The sequence below is a fragment of the Falco punctatus genome, assembly GCF_963210335.1.
Source record: "Falco punctatus genome assembly, chromosome: 17".
Taxonomy (NCBI): Eukaryota; Metazoa; Chordata; class Aves; order Falconiformes; family Falconidae; genus Falco; species Falco punctatus.
Window position 1 is genome coordinate 1,588,106 of NC_137597.1, and position 26,785 is coordinate 1,614,890.

The 26,785-nt window shown below is 64.1% G+C and overlaps 1 protein-coding gene across 8 annotated transcripts in view; it reads left to right on the plus strand.

The window, feature by feature from the left end:
• The window catches only part of NAV1 (neuron navigator 1), a 73,169-nt gene extending 46,826 nt beyond the window's left edge, over nt 1-26,343 (plus strand). For 6 of the 8 annotated variants that reach the window (XM_080367408.1, XM_080367405.1, XM_080367402.1 and 3 more), the window contains 27 exons: nt 796-1,161; nt 12,372-12,510; nt 12,703-13,000; nt 13,422-14,115; nt 14,214-14,669; nt 14,874-14,915; nt 15,093-15,244; nt 15,928-16,098; nt 16,666-16,718; nt 16,893-16,916; nt 17,010-17,087; nt 17,268-17,351; nt 17,535-17,646; nt 18,273-18,394; nt 20,225-20,421; nt 20,524-20,686; nt 20,776-20,950; nt 21,169-21,266; nt 21,390-21,485; nt 21,642-21,801; nt 21,896-22,131; nt 22,239-22,393; nt 22,582-22,653; nt 24,055-24,251; nt 24,747-24,865; nt 25,113-25,310; nt 25,634-26,343. In XM_080367408.1, the coding sequence (XP_080223534.1) occupies nt 796-1,161; nt 12,372-12,510; nt 12,703-13,000; nt 13,422-14,115; nt 14,214-14,669; nt 14,874-14,915; nt 15,093-15,244; nt 15,928-16,098; nt 16,666-16,718; nt 16,893-16,916; nt 17,010-17,087; nt 17,268-17,351; nt 17,535-17,646; nt 18,273-18,394; nt 20,225-20,421; nt 20,524-20,686; nt 20,776-20,950; nt 21,169-21,266; nt 21,390-21,485; nt 21,642-21,801; nt 21,896-22,131; nt 22,239-22,393; nt 22,582-22,653; nt 24,055-24,251; nt 24,747-24,865; nt 25,113-25,310; nt 25,634-25,729 (4,753 nt within the window). In that variant the 3' untranslated portion in view covers nt 25,730-26,343. Of the gene's footprint in view, nt 1-795; nt 1,162-9,567; nt 9,641-12,371; nt 12,511-12,702; nt 13,001-13,421; nt 14,116-14,213; nt 14,670-14,873; nt 14,916-15,092; nt 15,245-15,927; nt 16,099-16,665; nt 16,719-16,892; nt 16,917-17,009; nt 17,088-17,267; nt 17,352-17,534; nt 17,647-18,272; nt 18,395-20,224; nt 20,422-20,523; nt 20,687-20,775; nt 20,951-21,168; nt 21,267-21,389; nt 21,486-21,641; nt 21,802-21,895; nt 22,132-22,238; nt 22,394-22,581; nt 22,654-24,054; nt 24,252-24,746; nt 24,866-25,112; nt 25,311-25,633 lie in introns of those variants that run through there. The other 2 variants (XM_080367409.1, XM_080367404.1) reach the window with 2 other exon arrangements.
• Nucleotides 26,344-26,785: the final 442 nt, after the last annotated feature.

The following is a 26,785-nucleotide window of genomic DNA, read 5'->3' on the forward strand; positions in this document are numbered from 1 at the left end:
GGCTGTGGGTTCCCAAGTAGCTGCTCCAAGAAGTAATAATTTTTGGTGTCTATATTTAGTCTCAGCATCACTCCCTGGCATGCTGTTTGCCCAAAATACACCCTGAGGGGTGCAGGGAGTAACTGAACTCCCCGTTCCTGATGCACTTGATGGCTCTGGGCTGACTGGAGAGCAGCAGGCTAGCCTGTGGGGCTGGGCAGCCCTGACCTGGGGTGTCCCCTCCTGCCCAGACTTGGAGGTTCACTCTTCAGGGGTTCGGTATGGCATGCTGATGCAGAGACCTGGTCTCTGGTTTGCTCTTCATCATCCTTTGGCTCACAACCTCCACTCCTTGGCATGACCTGCTGCTGTGTCCCCTGGGATCAGTGTGCCACCACTCAAGTTCATCCTGTTTTGGGTCTGGGTTGGTAGTGGGGTGCAGATGGGAAGGGAAATGGCAGAGGGAGAGCAGCCCGGGCATGGGGGAGCATGTCTGGGCTTTCCACTAAAGGCAGCCTATTAGTGGGCTGGTGGTGTGGATGTCCCAGTGGGTCCTGGAACATGGGACACTGTGCTGGCACCAGGCAGGGAAGGAGGGGACTGTCCCCTGCCAGCTGAGATGAAGGGGGTCCAGGACAGACAGCGTCCCTGCGCCCACACTCCTGGGAGCCTCTGGCCTTGCCCAGCTGCCTCAAAATGGGCAGTTTTGTTTTCCGAGCACTTGCAGCCCCAGTTCGGGGTGGGGGTGAGGCAGGGCATAGACCTCTGCTGGTCACTGTGCTCTGCCCTAACCACCCCTGCATCCCGTCCTTGCAGCTCCCTGGAGATGACCTGCTATGACAGCGATGAAGCCAACCCCCGGAGCGTCTCCAGCCTGTCCAACCGCTCCTCCCCACTGTCCTGGCGCTATGGGCAGTCAAGCCCACGCCTGCAGGCGGGGGACGCGCCATCGGTTGGGGGGACCTGCCGCTCTGAGGGCACACCCAGTTGGTACATGCATGGCGAGCGGGCACACTACTCGCACACCATGCCCATGCGCAGCCCCAGCAAGCTGAGCCACATCTCCCGCCTGGAGCTGGTCGAGGCACTGGACACCGATGATGTGGAGCTGAAGTCAGGCTACATGAGTGACAGCGATCTGATGGGGAAGACACTGACAGAGGATGACGACATCACCACAGGGTAAGTGCCCACACCGGGGTAGGTGCCTGCGCCAGGGCTTTTCTGGAGGTTTCGTCACCTCCTGTTTGGCCAGCGGTGGAGGGGCATCAGGCACAGCAGGATGGAGGAGCACATAGATCACGGCCAATCTGGGTTATGTCCCTGCATCCCAGAAGGTGCTTTCCCACCAATGAGGCAGTGTAGCCCTTGTAGTGCTGGTGGTGCTGGACACCAGCCAGGGCTTCCTGGGGCTGGCAAGCCCCTGAGCTGGGGTGTACTGCTCTTCTGGCATGTGGGCAGTGTCCGGCTTGATCTGGGTGTTCCCAGAGCAGGGGGCTGAAAAAAGTGCATGGTGTGTGGCTGTGGGAGCCCCGAGCCAGAGCCTTGCTGGGGTAAGTGCTGCTGCTTTCAGAAGTGCTCTCCCAGTGGGTCTAAGCTGCTGCCTCTGACCCTGGCACTGCAGGGACATCCTGTGTCCAGCTGGGAGTGCTGGTGGCTTGTGGTGGGGCAGGCAGGGCCAGGTCTCAGCACCCCAGTGAGAACTGCGCACCGAGGTGTCATTGGGTGGCACCGTAGTAGAGTGGGGTGCACTGCTGAGCAGGGGTCCTCTCCTTCTGGGACCCCCGCTGGCCTGTGTCCCTCCACCCACAGGGCCAGGGGCATCTCCTGCCAGGTGGGCACAACCTAGCATGCCCAGGGCTTGCATTTTCCTTCCAGATGTGTCCAGCTCCCACTGCACTGTTGAGGTGCCCCTGGCTCTGGCAAGGGTCCAGGATTTCAGCATGTTGGAGGTTTCCTGTTTCAGCACAGGAGGATTCTTCTGACTGTGCTGCTCTGGCCCTCCTGGGGTGGCCATAGTCATGTCAGCTCGTTGCAGGATAGAGCACAGCCCATGGCTTCACACCCATCCTGGGGGCCAGCACTCCCCAGACATGCCCTGGAGGCGCGTGTTACAGTTGGAGGGGACACACACCGAGGGGTGCCTGTGCCGGCCTCCGCCCCTGTGATGCTGCAGCTTGGGGGCGAGAGTGTCTGTGGCACCACAAGTGTCAGACCTGTCCTTCCCACAGGCATGTAGGGTGAATCTCAGGGGCTGCCCTCTGTTTGTGAATGGGGTGCTTTGTGCTGGCTCAGTGTGGACCCCTCCTGGGGACCGTAACCCATCACTTGGCAGCCAGAGGTGGCACGTCACTACCTTCTGCCACCAGCCACTGGACCATGGGGTGTGATGGGCAGCAGGGTGACTTTGGGCTGCCCTGGATGGCTGGGGCCACAGTGGTTCTGGCTGTGGGTACGAGGGGCTCCACTGCTTCTTGTCTCATCTTGGAGCTGCTCCTGCAGGCGGATAACCTTGGGGTGCCCTTGGCTGCAGAGGCAGTGCGGGGAGGGGTGAACCAGAGCATGACTTCATCTCCATCAGCCACTGAGCAGGCAGAGTGTGGGCAGGGTCAGCCCCTCCTGGGAAGGGCCAAGCTTTGGGGTGGGAGCCCTGTGTGGCTGAGCCTTTTGCGAGGCCCTGGCAGCACCACAGTCCCCCAGTGCCAGTGAGGCTTTCAGTGCCACGGCAAGCTGGGCTGGCACCTCCATGGCCGGGTGCCAGAGTCCCTGTTCCTGCACAGGGTCCGCAGTGTGACCCTGAGCGTGCTGCAAGGGAAATCCCCAGTGCCCTGCCAGTGGGTGCAGAGACAGACTGGGTGCTCTGTGCTGGGTACCCCTCGCCAGGGTTGGGTGCAAGAGGGCAGCCGCAGCAGCACAGGGCCCTCTTAACTGCAGGGACGTGTTCTGGGGATCTGCAACGTCACCAGGATGTTGCTGACACATGGGGCCAAGCGATGATCTAGTCATAGCTCCATCCCCTATGGCCCCATGATAGGACTTGGGATGAGGGTCCCCCGGAGCAGGCAGCGTGGCACAGTCCACAGGGACACCCAGGGAATGTCCCTGGCTGGGTGCTGGGGGACACGGAGGTGCCCTGTCCAGGAGCCTGGGCACTGGGCATCCCCTCCTTGCCAGAGCCAGCTGGGGCGAGGAGCTGCCTTGCCAACGCAGAGCACTCATCCAGTGCAGCCCTTCATCCAGCCTCCTCAGCTGGCTCTGACCTAGAAAGCAAATACCGCCCCAGGGCCCGTCTCCCCGTGCTGCTAATGCACCGGGCAGGAGCCGAGTGCTGCAGATGGGGCCATCAGCCCCCGAGCCCCGGCCGCCAGGCCAATGCCTCATGCACCGCGCCGGCGCACACCCAGGCTTGTAGGGCAGTAGGTCAGAGCCAGCTCAGAGGATGCGGTGGCACATCTCCTGAGACGTGCGGGAAGCCATGGGATAGGACCTGGCATCTGCATGGCTTCCTGGGGAAGCATCCTGGAAGAGGAGAGGGCTGAGGTAGGTGAGGCATGGCTGGGGCATGGGGGCTGTCCAGGGGGGTATTGGGGTGAATCGGCAGGCTGGTGGTTGGGGTGGGTCCAGCTGAGAGGGCAGTGGGGGTCCCAGGGCGCAGCTCAGAGAGGGGGGTGGGATGATCAGGTTTGGTGGTGTGAGCAGGGATCAGCTGGGGACACCCCAGCCTCCAGAGGCGTTTCTGAGTGTGCCGGCATTCTGCCTCCTTGCCTGGCCATGCCCTCCTGCCTGCATCCATCGGGCCAGCACTCGCAGCTCCTCCCCACCAGCAACCTGCTGCTGGTTTTGGAGTGTGGAAAGCTCTGGCTTTGCCCTCCCTGCCTGGTAGTGAGGCCTTTCTTTTGTTCCCGGCGTCACCGTATCCTCCTTGTGCTCTGCAGCAGGGCAGCCCTTGGCCAGCAGGGACCCGGCACAGCCTATGCTGGGAGCAGCCCCGCAGCCCCCCACCACTGCTGGCACCGTGGTGTCCGAAGGGCCTGGCGCAGGCAGCAAGCTCAGCTTAACATGGCAGCATTTTCTGGGGTGGTGCTGCTCTCCTGCCCTGTCCTGCCTGTCCTTGGGGCCTGGGCAGGGCGCAGGCAGGGACAGCACCGACCCCTGGGCTGTTTCCCTGGCACTGGAAGTCTTTGCTCTCTTCCTTGGCTGCTGTCAGCTCAGGTTTCCACCCACCACTGCTCAGTTTGCCGCTTGCTGTTCCCTGCCCCTGATGCCAGTCCCTGCAGGGGTGCAGTGCTGCCAGTGACACTTTTCCACCCCATCCAGGCTGGGAATGTTTCCTGAGCCCTGGAGGTCACCCCACCAAGGTCACCCCACTGGGAGGTCGCCCAGTGCCGAGGGACCTCTGTGGCTGTACGGCTGCAGCGCAGCGCTGGGCCCATGATGCAGCAGCGTGGGTGCCTTCATGTGCAGACCTGTGTGTGAATCAGGCAACGGCAGAGGAGGTGGAGAGCACCCGAGCGGGAATTTTCAAGCCAGGTTTTGCCTGGTTTCGTCCCAGCCATGTCCTGCATGTCCAAGCAGTGCCACCTCCTGCGCGTGGAGCTGCCGTTCCCCCTGCAGTGTAGTGCGGCTGCAGGTTGGCGCGTCTCCCATGTGCTGTGTATGCTTGGGGCCCAGATGTGAGCAGCTGTTGCGGGTCCTGAGTGCTGGCGCAGGAACGGGTGAGCATGCATCACCCCTGGGTGTTCCCTGGGGCCATCAGGGACACGGTGGGGAGTGAGCAGGGTGCTGTGAGGCTTTGCTGTGGTTGGGAGCTGGTAGGGTGTGCTGGCTTCCACCCCCCCAGCCCTGCCTGCCTGGGGTCATGGGACTTCCCCCCACCCATGCAGCACAGGATCCCAGGCTGAGGGTATGATGAGAGTGTCGGTTCTTCTCTGCTTTGCCTTGCTCCACCACGTCTCCCGGGCTTGGAGAGCACCCTGTGTGTTGCAACCCTTTCTGCCACCCTCCTTTTGTCAGACCCTTCATCAGCCAGCCTGTTACCCAGCCGCTTCCCCACGAACAGTGATGCAGCTGCAAGGGCCCTGGGGTGCTCTGGATGTCCCCAGAGAGGTCTGGCAGGCCACCGTGCCCAGTGCCAAGGGCTTAGCAGCTCCAAGCACCTCCCCATGGCGTGCCTCATGCTCAGGGAAGTGCAGGGCACTGGGTGGGGGTTGAAGGGACCTGCCGTGTGGCCTTGGCTGTGCCTCAGTTTCCTTTGGTCCACCCTGCTGGCTGCGAGTGTGTTGGGGCAGGGCACAGCTGCTCTCGGCAGGGTTTGCGGGGTGAGTAGAGGAGGAGCACCTCTCCCTGGCTCTGGTGTGCAAGGACACGAAACCTGAGCTCAGCCATGTGATGGGCAGCTCCCCAGGTGAGGACCTCAGGGACAAATTGGGACAGGCTGGTTCTGTCCTTGGTCCTTGGAGCTGATCAAATACCCACAGTGGCAGAATCCTGTGGGGATGCCCAGGCTGAGCTCATCCTGCCCCTCTGGCAGGGCACGGTGTTGCCAGGCCTGATCCTGCCATCCCCAAGCACGGGGATGGGAGAGCGGAGAGGGAGCGAGCAGGGCTGGCTGCTGAGTCAGCGCCTTCTTGCTGCGGTGGCTGCAGGAGCGCTGAAGATCTGTGTGCACTGCAAGGCCTTGGGCATGCAGGCATCGCTCTGGAGCTGGTCCCTGTGGCTGTGCGCGTCCCCTGGGGCTTTCAGTGCTCTGGGGAAGTGCTCAGGTAACCCCAGAACCGCTGTGATTTGGGGGTGTCCTTTTGGGCCTTGTTTTTCATTGTGGATGGAAAGGGAGTAGCACTGCAGCCCACCTCAGTGGTGGCAGCATCTGCACCCCCATCAGCCGGGTACTGTCCTGACTGTTCATGGGTATGAAATGGAGCCGTGGCAGCAGCCTTTGGTGTTGGGACCGCGGGGTGCCGTGCAGCTCAAGGGTCAGCACGTGTGTCCAGTTCATGGTACTCCCTGGGCACTGTCCCATGCCACCGCGATGGTGCTGCTGGCAGCTGGGCGCTGCAGAGCCTGTGGTCCCCTCCAGCAGGGCTGGGGGCTGCCAGCCGCATCCCCCCAGGAGGGATGCTCTTGAGCGGGCACCCGCTGTGCTCCGGCTGGCCTGGCTCCGGCTTCCTCGCAGCTACTTGAGCTCGGTGCAGCCCGGAGGCGGGAGCAGATGTTTGGCTTGGCTCCCCGAGAGCGGCAGGGGAGCGGACGCCCTCCTCTCCTGCTTCAAGCAGGATTGGCGCTGGCGCTCTGCTCCCCTCGAACGCCTCTCACTCAGCTTTGGCTGTTCCGGCCTGACCCTTTGCCACCATCCCAGCGAGCCTGTGAAGTCATTTCTCGGAGGGGACATCCCAGGGGGCACGGCTGTGGCCCTGCACGTGGCCCGGCGTGTGTGCGGGGCCCCAGCCTGGCCGGGGGGGTGGCAGGGGGGCGGCTGGGGAAGTGGTGTTGGATAAATCCTCGCTGCATTGCGCTGTGTGCTGGGGCTCGGTGGGGTTCCTCCCTCCAGCTGGGGATGGACAGGGGATGGTCCCAGAAAGGCACCGCCACCACTGAAGCACCCCTCCTCCGCGCTGCGTTCCAGCCAGCTCCTTGTTTTGGGGTTTGGGTCAGGGCGCCCAGTGGTGACCCCCGGCGCCTGGGGCTGCCTGGGCTGGGCTGCTGTGGCAGCAGCTGCATGGAGCATGTCTTGGGAAGGGGCTCCTGGGGTTGTGGGGCTCAGGGGGTGCAGGGCGCTCAGGGGTCAGTGCACGCCCAGGGTTTGGAAAGCTGCTGGCCTCTGCGGCCGCTGGTGGGGCTGGGTGCGGACGCGGAGCAGAACTGAGCCCAGGGCTGGACCTCGCACGCCCACGTGCCGTGGAGAGAGCTGCTCCGGGGGGTCTGCCCCCAGACCTGGCTGCCCACCCGCTTGCTGCTCAGGATCTGGCTTTGCTGCTTCCCGCGTGCTGCCTGTGATGGGGCCCGGCCACTGCAGGCAGAGGTGTCTGAGGCCACTGGCTTGTCCAGACAACGGGAAAAATAGGAATTTCGCAAGCAGGCTGAGTCACACCGCTCCCCCACCCCGGCGCTGCCCTGGGACTCTCTGGCCGCTGCACGCAGCCGCTGAAGCCCACCATGCCGCCACGGTGGCCACGAGCAAGGCTTCATGTGCCACCATTTCCAAAACAGCTGGAGATCCCCACATGGGGACACACTTCTGCCGGGGTTTCAGGGTGGGTCAGGGGGTGACCCTGCGTTGTCCCCTCGCCCCGCAGCGGGGCTGGCTGAGCTCAGCAGCCCCGCTGGCATGGTGGCCAGGCCTGTGGTTGGGGTCCACGGCTGATCTCATTGCTGCAGGCAGGCGCGTGCTGGCTGACACCCCCACGGCATCAGCCTGGCTGCCTCGGGGAAATCAGACCCTGCTATTACTGTGGTTGACAGCGCAGAGCTGGAGCAGAAGTGCAGCCTGGCCACGGGCCCCCCCTCGCAGGAGCCACGCACACTCTAGGTTGGCGTGGGGGGAGTCCCCTGGGGACCTGGGGGGCCGGGGACCAGAGGCAGTGCTGCCTGGAGGACAGGGAACTGGACCAACTGCTGGGATGTGATGCTGATTCTCTTCTGTTGGGTGAGCTTGGGCGAGTCAGATCCCTTCCCTGCCTCAGTTTCCCCATCTGTAAGGTCCTTGCAACTCCCTGTTCCTTTGAGCACGGCTTCCATGAAGGGTGCCGGATCCCGGTACCCAAAATGGAAGCGGGAAGCGCCTGGGGTCGGGGAAGCCTGGCCTGCGGCAGGGGCTGGTGCTATTTGGGGGGTGGGTGGGCGGGTACCTGGGGGTTTGGGGGGGGTGTCCTGGAGGGTACACAGGGGTTTGGGGAGGGTCTGAGGAGGACTCAGAGGAATCTGGGTATCCTGTGAGTCTGTGGGGATCTCAAGGAGTATTGGGGGGGTTGGGGGCTGTTACAGGGGCATGGGGTGTGTGCAGGGAGCTGTGGGGATCCTGAGGGAGGAGGTTACGGGTGTTGTGATGCCCTGTGGCAGTTCCTGAGGTGGATGTGAGGGGGAAGCAGAGCCACCCCTGCCCATGCCTGCGGGGAGTCCCCAACCCCCGATCGTGATTTACGAAGCTAATTGTTTTTTCTGCCCCATTAAGTGGAGTAGAAGGAGAGGGAGGGGAGAGCCCTGGCTGTGCCTCCTCACAGGTCCTGTGAGGTCCTGCCACGGCTGCAGGAGGCTGTGATGGGGGATGCTGGTGACATGTCTGCAGAGCCCCCTCAGTGCCATTGAGCCGCTGATGTGGGGCGTGGAGACCCCCGTGCAAGCCCCATATTTCCTCCCCTGCAGCGGCCACGGCAGAGCAGGAGGAAGGGGCCAGGGCAGACCAAGGGGGCCTCACTGGTCCAGGGTGGGCCCCAGGGCAACGGCAGGGATCCAGCAGCACCCGCCCGGCAGGGGCACGAGTGCCGGGGGCCCGGCTGGTGCCGGGCGTCGGTCTGGCCTGCGGGCAGGTGCCCGTGCGGGGCGAGATGGATGGGCTGGGGGTGCCCCCTGCGCGGGGCTCGGTACCGGTGCCAGCCGGTGGAGCTGCTGCCGCTGACCGCGATTCTCTGACCCTGGCTCTGGCGGGGCCGAAGCTGCCCTTCGGCGGCGGCCGCTGTGCCGGGCCGTGCGGGGCTGCGCCCCCGGCCACCCTGCGAGCCCCGCGTCCGGGTTCGGGCCCCGGGGGAGCCGGGGCTGCCGCTGCGAGCGCTGCCGGCGCGGCGGAGGGGAGGGAACGGGCGGCGCCGGGCTGGGGGGCGGCGGAGGGCGGTGCTGGCCGGGCCGGCTGCCCGCGGGACCCCGAACGGCGGCAGTGGCACCGGCGGCTGCGGGCGGGGGGCGGGCAGGGGGCCGTGCTCGGCGGGGGGCAGAGGCGGTGCCTTGCCGCGCCGGGGCGGGCGCGAGGAAGGAATGACCGATGTCCCAGCCCGCGGGGACCGGGCCTGTCCCGCCGAGGCTGCCGTTAACCCTCTGCCCGCCGGGGCCGGGCTGGCCCCGTGTCCCCGCAGTCCCCGGGCCGGCGGGGACCCTGCCCCGCGGCGCTCCCGCTCTGCTGCGCGTGCGAGAGAAACAAGGACAGAAAGGGGCTTTTTGGTCGATGAGGCGCGGGGCGGCGTGGGTGCCCTGGCCGGGGCTGGGCTGGGCTGCGGGGGCCGCCGACCCCCCGGGACCCTCGGCCGGAGGTGGTGCCGTCGGGGAGGAGGAATGGGGGGCGTTGAGGCCAGGCTGGGGGATGGCCTGGGGGGCACTGGTGCTGCGTGTGGGGATGTGAGTGTGGGCTGGGGGCAGCTGGGGGCCCCGGGCTGAGACTGGGAGGGGGGGGGGGGGGGGGCGTGGGGGCATGCTGGGCTGAGGGGCACCAGGGACAGGGGTGGGAGTTCATGGGCTGGACTGGGCGGCCCTGGGGCCGGGTCCCCGAGCCCCTCCCGGCGGGGGTCGGGGGGCGGTCGGCGATAGCCGGGCTGCGGCCGCTGCCGCTTTAAGGCGCGGGCAGCGCGGGGCGGTCCCGCCGCCGCCCCTCCCGCCCGCCCCGGCGGGGCCGCGCTGCCGCGGGCAGCACCATGCTGCGGGCGGGGAGGCCGCGCCGCGCCCCGCGCCTGGCCAGCAGGTACCGTACGGGCACGGACGGCCCCGCACCGGCACCGGGCGCGGCGGGTAGGGCGCGCTGCGGGCGGGCGGGTGGGCGGCCGGAGCCCGGCCCCGGCAGACAAAGCCGCGCGCCCCGGGGCCGCACCGCGGGCGGTGCTTTGTCTCGGCCACGCCGCGGGGGGGAAGGGGGGACCCGGGCAGCGCGGCTCCTCCCGGCACCGCTGCATCGGGGCGGCTCCCCGCGGCCGGGAGCGGGGCGCGACCCCCCCCGCCCAGTCCCCCGCCTCACACCTGCAGCGCGGCTGGGCCGGGCTCCCGGAGCTCCGGTACCCCGGGCCGGCGGAGCTGACCCCGCCGGGGCGGGGCGGGCGGCGGTGCTGCGTGCCCACCTGGGGGCTCCGGAGCGGGGCACGCCTGGGCCGGGGCGGGAGCGGAGCATCCCCGCGCAGCCGCTCGCACGGTGGCCCTGGGCCGGGTCCGTCCCCCGCAGCCGCCTCCCCGGGCCGGGGCCGGGTGTGCGTCGCCGGTGCCGGGGAGCACCGCAGGACGGTCATGCTGCCGCAGCCCCCACCTCGCTGCTGCTGCTGTCCTTGGGCATCCCTTCCTTGGGCATCCCTTCCTTGGGCATCCCTTCGCTGGGAGCTGTCAGGGGTGTGGGGCTTGCGGTTGTCCCGATGCATTGCTGCCTTCAGGGTGGGTTTGGTGCGGTGCCGGCTGAAGGGAGGTGGGAAATTGCTCTGTGTAAGATGGAGGGGCTGGAGCACAAAGCAGGAATTGAGTTTTGCCCCCCAGCGTAACACTGCGGCGTCGCTGCCCCCTGTTTGGGGTCTGTGGGTGGCACTTGGGTGGCCTCGGCTGGCAGGGACCGGGGTGCCAGGCACCGAGAACTGGTATTTGCCAAGGAGCTGTCAGTGCTGTGGTGCAGCCTGATTTGAGGCTTTCCTTGCTGTGCCGGCTACAGCATACGTGTGCCAGTTTTGAGGAGCCCTCAGTGTGCCAGCCACGTGCCCCATAAGAGAGCCAGAGACATCCCACAGTGGGCAGCTGGCTCCCAGGCTTCACCCCAGGGCTTGAGTGCTCTTGGATCTTATCTGTCACCTTCTGTGTTGACCTTCCTTAGCATGGGATTGCTAAGGAGGATCCGGGGCCACCTCCTGCCCCAGTTCAGCCCCGGACCCTGTGCCTGTTTCACCAGGGCTCTCCAGATGCCTGGTGCCAGGGTGGCAGGGGCTTCCCGTGCAAGGCTGGGAGAGCATTTGAGATTTGCCCTGCCAGGCCACTAAAGCCAAACTGAAGAGACCCAGCACTGCGTTTGGTCACAGCCATGCGCCCACAGGATGCAGCCCACAGGAGCCATGCCTTGCTCCCAGTGCTGCCTGCTTCAAGGGTGATGCTGACACAGGAGAGGAGCATTGTTTCATGCTCTGGGGTGGAGATTTCTGTCCCAGTGAGAAGTCACCCTCAGCACCAGGGGCTGGTGGTGGGAGATGCTTGGAGCCAGGCAACCCATCAGCACATCCCGGGCATGTGGTCATAATTAAATCCCATCCTGAGCAGCAGAGCCTGTGGGGCTCTGTTGCAAAAGCTGCTGTGGGGATGCACGGGGCTGTGTCCATCCTGGCTCTGGCCAGTCCCCGATGTCTGGGAAGAACAGGGTACATGGGGCTGGTTGGAGAGGGTGCTGGAGCTGCCTGTGTTGCTGTATCCTGGGGTTTGGGCATCCCAGAGGGGATGGTGGTGGCTGCAGCTTGTGTCCTGGCACCCTGGTTGGCAGGGACACCCAGCAGGTGCCCTCTCCTCTGCCAGGCCACACTGTCCTGTCCCCAGCTCAGTCAGGGGTCACAGTGTCACTTGGGTGATGCTAAGCAGATTCCCCAGCTGCTGGGGCTCTGGTGCTTGCTGGGCTCCTGCATCTCTGTGGCCCCAGTGTAAGGGACTGGGCCTGGCCACAGCCCCTCAGCTTTGCTCCCCTCTCCTACACCGCTGCTTGTCTCCCCCAGCCTCTTGCAGCCCCCTCGGAGGCTGCAGGGCCTCGCTGACCTACTCAGCTGCTGACCTGAAAGGGGCCGTGCTCATCCTGCTGGAAAACGCTCTGTGCCTGTCTGTGCTGGATCGCCCTCGGCACAGCCCTGTGCTGCGGGGCTGGCCGGGCCCGGGGGGTGCGTAGGCAGCTGCTGCCCCGGCATGGTGCAGACTGATGGCCCTGCAGATGGGCTTGCGCACGGTCCGCTGCGCCCCCAGCACGGAGCAGCTGCCCTGGCATAGCAGCGGTGCCCGTACCTGCTGCCTCTGCCTGCTGCGGATGCTGGCTGCTGGAGGGGGGGAGCAGAGTGCGTCGAGGCAGTGGGTGGGGGCCACCCGAGGAAGGGTGGACGCTGCGGGGCGGCTGGTTTGTTTTCTCCAGCCAGTCCCTGCCCTTTCCAGCGATGCTCCAGACCCGCTCAGCGGGGCAGGTTGCAGGGGGCTTGGTACCAACTGCAGTGCTGCCAGCCCTGCCAGCGTGGGTACTGGCCTCCCCATGCTGCACAGACACCCTCCATGGTCCAACCTCCCCCCGCAGTGGGGTCACTGGGCCTGGTGTGCTGGTGGGGCACCGAGCCTGTGCCAGGCTGGAGCCCGCCGCAGCCCTGCAGCAGGTGCTACTGGGAGCTTAGGTTTGCGCCCCGCAGCCCCTGGAGCGGGGAAATCCCGCAGTGCCGGGCAGAGCTGGGGCTGGCAGGGTGGGTCTGATGCTGTCTCTGCTCTTGCAGCTGGGATGAGAGCAGCTCCATCAGCAGCGGCCTCAGCGATGCCTCTGACAACCTCAGCTCGGAGGAGTTCAATGCCAGCTCCTCGCTCAACTCCCTGCCCTCCACCCCCACCGCCTCGCGCAGGAACTCGGCCATAGCGGTAGGTGCCTGTGGCACCCAGACCCTTCCTGGGATGCCGCTGGTCTATGGGAAAGAGGGGATGGAGGGTGCTGGCGTGGAGGAACTGAGGCATGGCATAGGGTGACAGTGCATCCCTCTCCCAGCTGGTCGGTGCTCTCTGGGGAGTTTGGGGTGGGTGCCAGGAGCGCCCCTGACTCCGCTCTGCCCACAGCTACGCACGGACTCGGAGAAGCGCTCGCTGGCAGAGAGTGGGCTGAGCTGGTACTGTGAGGGCGACGACAAGGCACCCAAGAAGCTGGACTACGACAGCAGCAGCCTCAAGATGGAGCACGGCTCCTCCAAGTGGCGGCGGGAGCCCTCGGAGGGCGGTGAGGAAGGGCCCAAGGGTGGTGAGCTGAAGAAGCCCGTCAGCCTGGGCACTCCTGGCTCCCTCAAAAAGGGCAAGACCCCTCCCGTGGCCGTGACCTCCCCCATCACCCACACGGCCCAGAGCACCCTCAAAGTGGCAGGTGAGACCCAGTTCATGCAGGGTCCAGCTGCTCTGATGGGGAGAGGGTTGGGTGGCACCTCTGTGGGCCTTCCCTGAGCACGCTGGCCACGGGATTCCCAGAGGCAGCGCTCAGACCCAGCAGCCGGAGGTGTGCTGGAGCGGGTGGCAGGGCTGTGCATCCTTGCAGGCATGTTGTGGGTCTGGCCCCATGCTAAGCCCTGCTTGCTGGTCTGCCTGCCCCATGGCCTCGTGGCCACGTGCCGGGCTGGAGGCTAGCTGGGTGCTTGAGGGCCTGGCCACGGCTCTGCCCCGAGTCCCCAGATGGTGGCATGTCCCTTCTTCATCACACCCCTGCATCTCCACTACCACTGTCCTATCTGGACTAGTTCAATGTCCCCAAAGCCTCCAGGGACGCTAACTTGGCCTTCCCTACCCACCAGGCAAGCCTGAGACCAAAGCCACCGACAAAAGCAAGCTGTCTGTGAAGAGCACAGGCCTGCAGCGCTCCTCCTCCGATGCTGGCCGTGATCGCGCTGCTGATGCCAAGAAGCCACCCTCGGGCCTCACGCGCCCTTCAGCCTCCAGCTCCTTCGGCTATAAGAAACCAGCTCCTGCCACTGGCACAGCCACTGTGATGCAGGCTGGGGGCTCAGCCACACTTGGCAAGATCCAGAAGAGCTCTGGTATCCCCGTCAAGCCAGTCAGCGGGAGGAAAACCAGCCTGGATGTCTCCAATGCAGCCGAGCCTGGTTTCCTGGCCCCAGGGGCTCGTTCCAACATCCAGTACCGCAGCCTGCCCCGGCCAGCCAAGTCCAGCTCCATGAGTGTGACCGGTGGCCGTGGCGCAAACCGGCCAGTCAGCAGCAGCATCGATCCAAGCCTGCTGAGCACCAAGCAGGGCAGCATCTCCGTGTCACGGCTCAAGGAGCCATCCAAGATCAGCACCAGCCGTGGCACACCAGCCCCTGTGAACCAGACAGACCGCGAGAAGGAGAAGGCCAAGGCCAAGGCGGTGGCACTTGACTCTGAGTGTGGGACGCTGAAGAGCGTCAGCTCACCTGAGAGCACACCGAAAGCCCAGGCCAACCTCCCGCCAGCAGCCAAGGTGGCCGAGCTGCCCCCCACGCCTCTCAGGTACGATCCTTCCACCTTTGAGGGCAGCAGGTGCCCAGCACCCAGCTGTGCCCAGCACTCCAGTCTCACCTGCTTCCTTACCTGATTTCCCCCTCTAGAGCGGCTGCCAAGACCTACGTGAAGCCTCCCTCACTGGCCAACTTGGACAAGGTCAACTCCAACAGCCTGGACTTGCCCTCCTCCAGCGAGCTGCAGCCCCCACACACTGCCAAGCTCCAGGACCTGCACCCAGCTGGTGGGCACCTCGCGCCCTGCTTCAGCCCCAGTCCTGCCCCCATCCTCAACATCAATTCGGCCAGCTTCTCCCAGGACCTGGAGCTCATGGGTGGCTTCAGTGTCCCGAAGGAGGGCAGGATGTACCCCAAGCTCTCAGGGCTGCATCGCAGCATGGAGTCCCTGCAGATGCCTATGAGCCTGCCCAGTGCCTTTTCAGGGGGCAGCACCACTACCCCAACCCCTGCTGCTGCACCCCCTGCCAGCACAGAGGAAGAGGAGGAGGAAGAGGCAGGGGAGCTGGGCTGGAGCGGGAGCCCACGGCTTGCACATCTGGACAGGTATGGCTGGAGGGAGGGCACAGGGCTGCTGGGGCACCTCCCTGCACTCAGATCCCTCCCTGCCATCCTGCTGCGACCTTTGCCTGCTTTGGAGGCTCTTCCTGCTACATTTCTGGGGAAAAGCTCCCTGTCCCCGCAGCTCAATCCCCATGGCACCTTCCCTCATCTGTGCAGGGATGTCACTGATCTTTCCTTCCCTTCCAGTGCCAACCGCGACAGGAACACGTTGCCCAAGAAAGGGTTGAGGTAAAAGAGCCCAAGTGACTTTTGGATGGCGCTGGGGAGGGAGGGTGGGCATGTGGAGCTTTCTGCAGGGGGCTGGTGGTGCCCTCCATGCCGGAGAGGCTGGGCTGCAGTGCAGTGGGCAGGAGCCAGGATGGTGCTGGTCCACTTCACCATGCCTGTCTCTGCTCCGCTCCCCAGGTACCAGCTCCACTCCCAGGAGGAGGCCAAGGAGCGGCGCCATTCGCATGCCATCAGCAGCGGGCTCCCTGAGTTGGACGACCAGCAGGAGCTGCCCTCGCCCCCTGCCCTCCCCATGGCGCTGGTTGGGAAAGGTCCGCTCACCAGCATCGGTCAGTGCCCTCTGCTGCCAGTCCCCTTCTGCTTGCAACAAGCCCTGTCCCTCCTGCTCCCCATCACCCTGTGCTCCCCATGTGACTTGCTGATGTTGCCCCGGGTGCTGCTTTTTTCCATGACACTCCCAGCAGCCCTGACACTCAGCGCCTGATGCTTTTGGCCCATCGAGGTGCTGGGTTGTGCCCAGGGGCCAGGCATGTTCATCACCTCCACCTTCAGGGCATCCTGGGGCTCTGGCCACAACTCTCTGCTCCTCTGGGGGTGCCTGGCAGGGCAAGGGGTCAGCCCTGCCCTGCTCTTGGCAGGACCTACGTGTTCTTGGAGGGTTTGGAGGGTCCAGGCAGACAGGTTTGGGCTGCCGGTGGGGGGCAGCAGGTGTTGAAGTCCTCCACTTCTGCACCCACAGGTGATGGGCTCTGGCATGGTGGTGCCCACTTTGCCCTGGGGTGATGGATTTGTTCCTCAGCCCTGTGGTAACCTTGGTGCTGGCGTCCACATCTTCCCAGTGTAAATCTGCATTTTAGCTTTCCCTCAGTCTCTCCCTGCTTTGGGACCATGATTCCTGCTTCCCCTCTGCATCCCAGCTCTTGTGGATTGCTTCCAGCCCTGCTTCCCCATCCCAGTCCCAGGTTCCCTGGTGTGATTCTGACCCTGCCTCTCCCCTGCCTTCTCCTTGTAGTGAGCCCCACTGCCACCGCAACCCCACGGATCACCCGCTCCAACAGCATCCCCACACACGACTCCACCTTCGAGCTGTACAGCACGTCCCAGATGGGCAGCACCCTCTCCCTGGCCGACAAGCCCAAGGGCATGATCCGCTCGGGCTCCTTCCGGGACCCTGTGGACGATGGTGAGAGTGTGCTGCACTCCTGCCCAGGTGGAGGGGGCTCTTGGGGGTGGCGACAGGACTCCCTGCACACTTGTCCCTTCCTTTTGGATCTGCTGCAGCACTGTTGGATGAGTTGGTGCATCCAGTCCTCAGTATCAGAGGAGGGGACAGCAGCCCTAAGGGGCCTGGTAGACCCCTCTGCTCTGGGCTACAGCCCACCCTGACCACCATGGGTACCCTGTGGCCCTGGGTTGGCCCCAGGGTGTTGTGGCACTGGGGACACAGGGACCCAAGCAGCCAGGGGGAGTGGCAGAGCACCTGGGCTCAGCCAGAGAGGAGGGTGCAGGTGGAGGGTGCTCCCCACACCCTGCTGCACACCGTGTGCCGAGGGAGGTCATCAGCCACACACTGAGAAACAGGCAGTGCTGAGCAGCTGCCATCCCACCCTCTGCCTCCCCTGGCCCCCCCACAGAGCCCCCCCTCCACTGGGAGCTCCGTCCTCTGCACCCTGCTATGCCCTGCACCTGCAGCCATGGGGATGCTGCTGGCTCGGGGCACCCTGACGGGCTGGGTTTTATTCTGTTGCAGTTCATGGATCGGTGCTGTCCCTGGCCTCGAGCGCGTCCTCCACCTACTCCTCCGTAAGAGCTGCCTCTGTGCTGCGCTGCTTTGTGCATGGCTGGTGGGGGCCTGGGTGGGAAGGGGGGGGGGGGCTCTGTGCATGCCTCTGCCTTGCGCCAAGCCTGTCCGTGCCTCGCTGCCCTCCTGACTGCCTGCCTCTGTCTGTCTGTCTCCCTCTGCTCTCACACTGCCAGGCTGAGGAGAAGATGCAGTCTGAGGTGAGCCCGCACCCTCTGCTCGTCGCCTGCCCCTGCCACCGTGGCGAGGGTGAGCAGCTGGCCCCTCTCACTGCCTCTGCTCTCTCCCCACAGCAAATCCGCAAGCTGCGCCGTGAGCTGGAGTCCTCGCAGGAGAAGGTGGCCACCCTGACGTCCCAGCTGTCTGCTAACGTGAGTCCCTGTGGGACCTGCTGCAGGACACACCGCTCTGTGTCCCTGCAGTGTGTGGGGCTGGTGCTGCCCTGTGCCCACCAGAGCCTTGGGTTCCCCTTTCCAGCCTCTCGTGTCCCACACCTGGCAGAGGGTGCTCACCCAGGCGTGGGTGCTCACCTGTTTCTCCACTTCTCCCAGGCCAATCTGGTGGCAGCTTTTGAGCAGAGCCTGGTGAGCATGACATCCCGCCTGCGGCACTTGGCAGAGACCGCTGAGGAGAAGGTGGGCACTGTTGGGGTGCTGAGTGGGTACTGGGGGTTACTGGTGGTCCCGGAGGGTGCTCGTGGTGCTGGGGGATGCTGGACTTTGGTGAACCTGCTGTGACATTGCCCATCCCAGTGGTGCTCTTGAGGTGGGCCCTGTGCTGCTGGGACACACTGTACAGCTCCTGGCTCTGCTCCCCAGGACACTGAGCTGCTGGACCTGCGAGAAACCATTGACTTTCTGAAGAAGAAGAACTCGGAGGCCCAAGCTGTGATCCAGGGTGCACTGAACGGCACTGATGTCACCCCCAAAGGTAAGGTGCTGCAGCCCTCCCACCGCAGGGATGTAGCCCTTCCTCAGCTACTCACCCAAACCCAGCTGGGCTGTGCCTGCCTGGAGGTGCCCAGAGCACATCTCGCTCATGAGGTGTTCACATGGGAGGCGGCGTCCCCTGGGCAGCAGCTCTTCCCCTCCTGGGACCCCTGAGCATCTGAAGCCAGGGTTGTACAGCCAGAGCTGTCACTGCAGGAGATCTTGGCACTGGTGTGGGGACGGGGTGGTTGTCCTCCCTGGGGCACTTCCTCACTGGGCCCTTTGCTGACAGCCCAGTTTTGGCTGCTGATCTTGACTTTGTTCCCGTTGAGTGCTGTTCCTAGTCCTGAAACCACAATGTGAGTGCAAGGTGCTGGCAGGGAGGTGGCCTGGGACAGGAGCAGAATGATGTACACCCTGGGCATCTCCCTAGAGTTGGAGGCGGCGCCCATGTAGTGTCTGAGCCCCCTGTTGTCTTACCAGGTGGCTCCGAAAGCTCAGAAGGTGTTTGGGTGTGAGCAGGGAAGCTGTGCAGGGAGGAGAGTGCAGGTGGCTCTGGCACTGGGGCAGACACAATTTGCTGATACCTCCTTTTCTGATCTCTCCTGCTTCTCTTGCTGGTCCTAGAGCTGCGCATCAAGCGGCAGAACTCCTCTGACAGCATCTCCAGCCTCAACAGCATCACCAGCCACTCCAGCATTGGCAGCAGCAAGGACGCTGATGCGAAGAAGAAGAAGAAGAAGAGCTGGGTGGGTTGGGCAGGGCGCTGGCAGGAGTGGGGCTTGGGGAGCCACTGGCAGGGTCTGGCTGGGGTCAGCCCCACAAGCCAGCTGCTTCTTGGTCTGCCGTGGCATGGTGGTGTTTGTCTCCTCTGTCCCCTGGGGACAGCACTGATGAAGAGCGTGTAGCCACCATGGATTGTGTTTTGGTGTGTTGGCCAGGACTTCTCCAGCCCCTCTGGGAGTTCTCCAGCCCTGGTCCTGCACGCCTGCTCCCTTGTTTTTTCCTCCCGTCTCCTGCCCCTGCAGGCTCTGGCAGTGCAGGGGGCCGGACACCTCGGCCAGGCAGCCCCTTCCCTGCACCAGACAGCTCAAAGCTGGATGCACAATTAAGTCTTGCTTTGTTTTGTTTCTCTCCCGCTATGCTGACCTCAACTCTTTTTTTCCAGGTGTATGAGGTAAGTCCTATGCCGTCCCTTCCACCACGTGCCATGCCCTGCCAGGGGCCTTGCTCCATTTTTCGGGAACGGTGCTCATGACACTACCCATCCCATCCATCTCACTGGCACTAACCCCCCGCATGGGCCATCCGGGGCCCCCAGCCAGACTGCGTGCACCTTGGCTGCTTCATTTGATGTTAAGGCCAAAACATGCATCCACGTGGACGGGCTGAACTGCCCCAGGCGGCTCTGAGGCAGCAGGAAGGGCTTGGATGGGGACCTGTCCCATGGATGGGGACAGTCCCCTTCTTGCCTGGGGAAGGCAGGTATTGTCCTGGTTCCCTGTGGCTAGATCTTTTTGGACGGGCACCTCACTGCAGCCCTGCCTGTGGCACCGGTGTGTGGTGCTGCCTATCTCTGCATTGCCAGGGCTGGCCTGACGTGGCCCCAAATGGCTCTGTCCCTGTTGGGACCCACGTGAGTCCCAGTGCTCCTCTACTCTCCCATCGTCAGCAGAACCTGACACCCACCTGTTTTTTTGTGCTGAAATGCAGCCCTCTTGCTTTTGGGGTCACACCAGACCAGCCCGCCTGGTGCCTGTGGGAGTTGGGCTGGATCCTGCCTGTTCTCCATCCCCTCTTCCTCCCACCTCCCCTCGGAGCAGGTCTTGGCCCTCCAGAGGACCTGGTGTGAGCCCGGGGTGCCTGTCCTGCTGCTCTCCCACAGGCTGGTGGTGCATGTGCAGGACCCAGGCCCGGTTTGGCCCCCGTGCAGTGTCCGTCCACCCTCCCTGACCTTGGCACGCCGCTCACCCGCCCGCTGCTCTCTGTGCTGTGTGCATGCTGCATGCCTGGCTGGGACCCCTGTGACATCTTGCAGAGGGCTGGCCGGCCCGCTGCGCCTCCAGGAGGACCCCACAGTGGGGGTGGGATGGTGGGATGGTAACTGTCCCCTTGCACCAGGACCCTGGCTGTGGAGTAGGGGGATTGTCCCCCTGAACACCACTTGCTGGGATGGCTGTGGTGGGGTGAAGGTCAGGATGGAGTCGGCCCTTCCCGACGGGTCGGGGTGCTGGTGCAGTGCCTGAGCACCCAACGTAGGTGCTGGGGGAAGCCTGGCCGGGACGGGGGTCCCCCTCTGGGGCTGTGCGCGCCGTCCAGGCTGGGGCTGGAGCATTGCACAGAGGGCTGAGCACCCCCTCTGCCAGCTGTGCCGGCAGAGCAGGGTCAGGCTGGTGCCTTCCCCGGGGCAGTGGCAGTGCACAGTGCAGCCTCGGTGATGGATACGGTGTTACTGGTCCCAGCTCAGGCTGTCTGTGGGTCCTGGGCAGACGGTGGTTCTAGGGCTGGACTGAGCCCTGTCTCTGCTTTCAGCGCTGCACTGTCGGGCTGTCCCTAACAAGTGTCTTTGTCACCTGTAGCTGCGCAGCTCCTTCAACAAGGCTTTCAGCATCAAGAAGGGACCTAAATCAGCTTCGTCCTACTCGGACATCGAGGAGATCGCCACGCCAGACTCGTCGGCCCCCTCTTCCCCCAAGCTGCAGCATGGCTCCACAGAGACCGCCTCACCCTCCATCAAATCCTCCACGTCCTCGTCTGTGGGCATTGACACAGCTGAGTACGTGGGGCCAGGATGGGCACCACGGAATGGGGAGGGCCGGTCGTGGGGGCTGCAGGCTCCCACCCTGGACCCTGCAAGACTCTCTCTCCCTTGGCCCAGGCTCTTCCAGGCCCATGGTGAGGGTGAGCCAGAGAAGAAGGAGGTGTCGGAGCTTCGGTCCGAGCTGTGGGAGAAGGAGATGAAGCTGACGGACATCCGCCTGGAGGCCCTCAACTCGGCCCACCAACTGGAGCAGCTGCGGGAGACCATGCACAACATGCAGGTAAGGACCACTGCCAGGAGCCTGACGGGCTCTGAGCTGTGCTGCCGGCGGCCAGCTCCTCACCCAGTGCCGTAACTGGTTCTCCCCAGCTGGAGGTGGACCTCCTGAAGGCCGAGAATGATCGGCTCAAAGTGGCTCCAGGGCCCTCGGCAGTGCCAGGCTCTGTTCCTGGCCACGTCATGAGCACGTCAGCCTCCTCTTCACCGCGGCGCTCCCTGGGTCTCACCCTTGGCCATGCCTTTGGCCCCAGCCTGGGGGATGCAGGTAGGGGTGACAGAGCTGCTGGCAGATGGGGAAGGGCTGGGACAGAGACTGTGTGTGTGATGGGAACGTGCTGCTGGTCACCTGGAGGCAGCTGTGCACGGGGATCTGTCATGCCACCGGTGCCAGTCAGCCACAGCAGGATTTGGCTCGGGCTGGTCCTGGTCAGGCCTGGTGGCTCAGTTCTCCCTGCCAGCACAACCTCATTGCTCTGTCCCTAGACGTGTCCCCTATGGACGCTGTCAGCGCTGGCACCCAGAAGGATGAGCTGACACTACGGATCGTGGTGCGCATGCCGCCCCAGCACATCATCAAGGGGGTAAGTGTGGGCTGTACGGGGAGCCTGGCCGGTCCCAGTGCCCTGGCCCTGGGCAAGGGGCACAGACTGCCTCTCTGGGGCTGGATGTAGTGCTCTGCTCTGCACACCTGCCTTGGCTCCTAGGACCTCAAGCAGCAGGAGTTTTTCCTGGGCTGGACCAAGGTGAGCGGGAAGGTGGACTGGAAGATGCTGGATGAGGCTGTCTGCCAGGTCTTTAAGGTAGGCGCATGGGGGCCGCTCCTCTGTGAGCCAGCCTTTTATACTGCTCCACTGTGTCTGATGCTCTCTGGCCCAGGTCCTTACCAGGGTCTCCTGGAACTGGCTGCTGCCCGCTGGTCCTCAGGGGCACTAACAGCCCTGTCCTTGTCCACATAGGATTACATCACCAAGATGGATCCTGCTTCCACGCTGGGGCTCAGCACCGAGTCTGTCTATGGCTACAGCATCAGCCACATCAAGCGGGTCCTGGACACAGAGCCACCAGAGCTGCCGCTGTGCCGCCGAGGCCTGACCAGCATCGTTGTGACACTCAAAGGTCAGTGTGATGGCGAGGCTCCATCGCTGTCCCTCCCCCTATCTCACGGTGTCGTGGGATGTGAGTAGGACCCTCAGCCCTCCCTTGCCTGCAGGCTTGAAGGAGAAGTGCGTGGACAGCCTAGTGTTTGAGACACTCATCCCCAAGCCCATGATGCAGCATTACATCAGCCTCCTGCTGAAGCACCGGCGGCTCATCCTCTCGGGACCCAGCGGCACCGGCAAAACCTATCTGACCAACCGCCTGGCTGAGTACCTGGTGGAGCGCTCAGGTCGGGACGTCACCGAGGGCATTGTCAGCACCTTCAACATGCACCAGCAGTCCTGCAAGGTGAGGGCACGCTGCAGCCAGAAGTGTCCCCGCTGACCCTGCTGCTGCGGTCCTTGTTGGCAGCCGTGTCACGGCCCCATGTGTGACACCCGGCCCGTTCATTGCAGGACCTGCAGCTGTACCTCTCCAACCTGGCCAACCAGATTGACCGGGAGACGGGCATGGCAGATGTGCCACTGGTGATCCTCCTGGACGACCTCAGTGAGGCGGGCTCCATCAGCGAGCTTGTCAACGGCGCACTCACCTGCAAATACCACAAATGGTGAGAGCCCCACTGCACCCTCCACCAGCGCAGGAGGCACCGGCATGCTCCCCGCTGCTCTCAGCAAGGGCCCTGGGCTTGTAGAGATGAGACTGCTTGGCTGCTGTGCTCAGATCAGCTCTGCCACAGGCGGGGGTCATGCAGCATGCTTTTCTCATGAATTCTGTCTCTCTCTGTCACTTGCTCAGCCCCTACATCATTGGGACCACCAACCAGCCTGTGAAGATGACCCCAAACCATGGCCTCCATCTCAGCTTCAGGTGGGAATCTTAGAATCATTTGGGTCGTGAAAGACCTTTAAGATCATCAAGTCCAACCATTAACCCAGCACTGCCAAGGCCACCACTAAAGCATGTCCCTGAGCACCACATCTACATGTCTTCTGAGCACCTCCAGGGGTGGTGATTCCACCCCCTGCCGGGGCAGCCTGCTCCAGTGCCTGACCACCCTTTCGGTGAAGATGTTTTTCCTCATGTCCAACCTAAACCTCCCCTGGAGCAACTTGAGGCCGTTTCCTCTCGTCCTATCACTTGTTCCTTGGGAGAAGAGATGGATACCCACCTCGCTACAGCCTCCCGTCCGGCAGCTGTAGAGAGCCATGAGGGCCCCCCCGAGCCGCCTCCTCTGCAGGCTGAACCCCCCCAGTTCCCCCAGCCGCTCCTCAGAGCACTTGTGCCCCAGCCCCTGCCCCAGCCCCGCTGCCCGGCTCTGGACACGCTCCAGCCCCTCACTGTCCCTCCTGAGTGAGGGGCCGAAACTGAACCCGGGGTTGGGGGTGCGGCTGCGCCGGTGCCGAGTGCAGGGGGACGGTCACTGCCCTGGTCCTGCTGGCCACACTGTTGTGCCACAAGCCAGGATGCTGTTGGGCTCCTTGGCCACCTGGGCACACTGGGGGCTCACGTTCAGTTTGCCGTCAGCCAGCCCCCCAGCCCCCTTCCCTCCGGGCAGTTCCCAGCCCCCTGCCCCCAGCCCGCAGCGCTGCGTGGGGCTGGTGTGACCCAGGTGCCGGACCCGGCACTGAGCCCTGTTGAACCTCCTACAACTGGCCTTGGCCCATCGGCCCGGCCTGCCCAGATCCCCCTGCAGAGCCTCCTGCCCTCCCCCACATCAACGCTCCCCCCAGCTTGGGGCTGTCTGCAAGCTTGCTGAGGGAGCGCTCGATCCCCTCATCCAGAGCATCGATATTAAACAGGAGTGGCCGCAGCACTGAGCCCTGGGGACACCCAGTGTGACCGGTGCCAGCGGGATGTAACTCCGTTCCCCACCACTCTCTGGCTTGGCCATCCAGCCAGCTTTTAACCCAGCACAGAGCACACCCGTCCTGGCCATGAGCAGACAGTTTCTCCAGGAGATGCTGTGGGAGATGGTGTCAAAGGATTTACTAAACTTATCACGTGCTTATCATACATCCCTGGGGACCATCCCCAGGGGGCTAGCAGGGGACAGAGGCCATCACTTCTGCCCCGGGGCAGTCCTGGGGACAATCCTGTGACTGGGGACCTGGGTGAGGATCAATCCCCAGGCCCACGCCTGCCATTCCAGAAGGACCTGTTGCCCCAACATTGGGCACACGCAGTGTGGGGGTGCTAGGAGGTCCCCCTCGAGGGTGCTTGGCGGCTTGTGCAGAGACCCAGCCCCGAACAGCTGACTCTTTCCCGCAGGATGCTGACCTTCTCGAACAACGTGGAGCCGGCCAACGGCTTCCTGGTGCGCTACCTGCGGCGGAAGCTCCTGGAGTCGGACACGGATGTCAACGCCAACAAGGAGGAGCTGCTGCGTGTGCTGGACTGGGTGCCCAAGCTCTGGTACCACTTACACACCTTCCTGGAAAAACACAGCACCTCTGACTTCCTCATCGGTACGGCCCTGCTGCGTGCCTCCCTCCTGCGCCGTGCGCTGCTGGGAGCCCCCAGCGACAAAAAAACCAAAGGAGCTTTGGGAGCTGCTGTGCTGCTCTGTGTTGCCCAGGCCCACACAACCAGAAGCTGGTGGGCAATGCACACAAGCGTTCCTCTTCCCTGGGTGGCATTTCTGGCTGTGCCCTATGGGAGCTGTCACCATGGTGTCAACCAAGGCTACCTGTGTCACTGGCACCCCTCCTTGAGCAGGGAGAGCCGTGTTTCCCCAGGCAGGTCTCCCTTTGCCTCGCTCTGCTTTTGGGGGGTTCATGGACCTTGGCAGCCTGGTGACTTGCCTGGGAGCTTGCTCTGCGAGACGCTGCTCCCGGGAGCTGGTCGAGCCCATGGCACCCTGCACAGCCAGGCTTGCCCACCTTGGTGCTGTGCTGCCGTGGGCCAGTGACTGGAGCCGAGGGACTGGGCTCCCATTTTCGCTCTCTGCCTTCCCCCCGCAGGTCCCTGCTTCTTCCTGTCCTGCCCCATTGGAATTGAGGATTTCCGGACCTGGTTCATTGACCTGTGGAACAACTCCATCATCCCTTACCTGCAGGAGGGGGCAAAAGATGGGCTCAAGGTACACAGAGCTGCCTGGGACATGGGGAAATAAACCAGCGGTGCTTGGGGATGTGCTGATGCAGCAGTCTAATGGGGCACGGAGAAGGGAGACACTGGGAGTTTGGGCACAGGCGACACCTGTCTGGCCCTGCCCTGCCCTGTGGCTTCAGTGGGACATAGTGCTGTTTGGGGACACTCGGGGTGCCATGATGCCGGCTCTGGCAGATGCTGAACAGGTGGCTGCTGCTTGCTCTCCCTGTGTACAGGTCCACGGGCAGAAGGCAGCCTGGGAGGACCCCGTGGAGTGGGTGCGGGACACCCTGCCCTGGCCGTCAGCACAGCAGGACCAGTCCAAGCTGTACCACCTGCCCCCACCCACTATTGGGCCCCACAGCACGGTTTCCCCTCCCGAGGAGCGCACCGTCAAGGACACGACGCCCAGCTCCCTGGACTCGGACCCTCTGGTATGTCCCTGCTGTGCTGGAGTCTGCATGTACGTGTCCCCGTGTGTCACCTCGAGCGGGCTGTTACAGCTGATGCACCAGGGCCTGTCCCTCTGCGCTGCTTTGGCATGCTCAGCCGTGAGCATCCCAGCTGTGCCCAAGGCCAAGATCCTGGTGACAGGGACAGGTTTTGCAGCATCTCTGGGCTTTGCTTTACCCTCTAAGGAGCTGCTTGGGATGGCTGGTTTGTACGGGAGGGCAGGGAGGGAGGGCCAAGTGGCCTTGGCTTCCCCAGGGCATCTCTGGTCCCACTGGGGCTCGGTGCCATGCTCTTCTCCCTGCAGATGGCCATGCTGCTGAAGCTCCAGGAAGCCGCCAACTACATCGAGTCTCCGGACCGCGAGACCATGGTGGATCCTGACCTGCAGTCAACTCTGTGAGGCCCAGACATGCCGGCCCAGGCGGAGGGGAGCCGCCGCCAGCCACCGCTCCCGCTGGGCTGCTGTTATTTTCCTTTGGTATCCCGGAGCGCGGGGCTGGCGTGCGAGCAGAGGACCAGGGCTCTGGCACGTCCCGGCAGAACGTGGGGAAGCTCAGCTCATCTGTGGGAGAGCGCGAGGTGCCGTCTCCCCTCGCGACCCTGGGGGTAGGAGAATCCTGGTTTCTCTTCTTGTTTTTTTTTCTGTCTCTATTGCAAACTCTTGGGCTTTGGGGCCAGGGCGACTGATGCAGCCGAGCTCCTGCTCCCGGGAGCCGCAGGAAGGCCCCTGCGTGGGGCAGGGACCCCACAGGAGCCACCTGGGCCAAAGCTGGGGGGCACGGGAGGAGTGTGTGGCCGCAGGACAAGAGCGCGGGCACAAGGGTCTCCAGCTCCCTCTCCACCCAGCCAGGCGTAGCTGAGGGCAGGTGACGACGGAGCCGCTGCTGCAGGGAATGCCTGCCTTGTGCTGGCCGAGGAGGAGCGTGGCGCTCGCCGCTGTCTTTGTACGTTCCCCATGTCACCTGCATGGCAGCCGCTGCGACCAGGACAGCCCAATAAACCCTGCTTTGGTTATTTTCTTTTGTTTCCCCCTCCCATTTTCCTTTGGCCGAGTCCAGACTTCACTTTGGTCCCTTTTTTTGTTCTGGTTCTTTGTTCTCCTGGCCTGGAGCCCGTGGCCCGGTGCCTGCTGCTTCCCTGTAAGCAGCTCCCTTTCCCTTTTGGTTTCTTTTGCAGCTGTTTGTTCCACCACTCAAACCACCTCTGTCATGAAACTGGTGCTCACTGGATATCTCCAGTCCCTGAACCCACCTCTCGGGGCCTTGCAGCTTGGCTGAGCTGGGACTTGGTAGCCAGTGGCAGTGGGATGCTCTCAGAGCAGCCCCTTGCCTGGCAGCTTCCCCCTCCCCAAAGCACAAGGCAGAGTCTGGCCCTGGGGTGGGGTCTTGCCAGGCCAGGATGCCACAGGGCATCCCCTCCCCAAGGTACCCAGCCGCGGCCGAGGCCTGGCCATGGC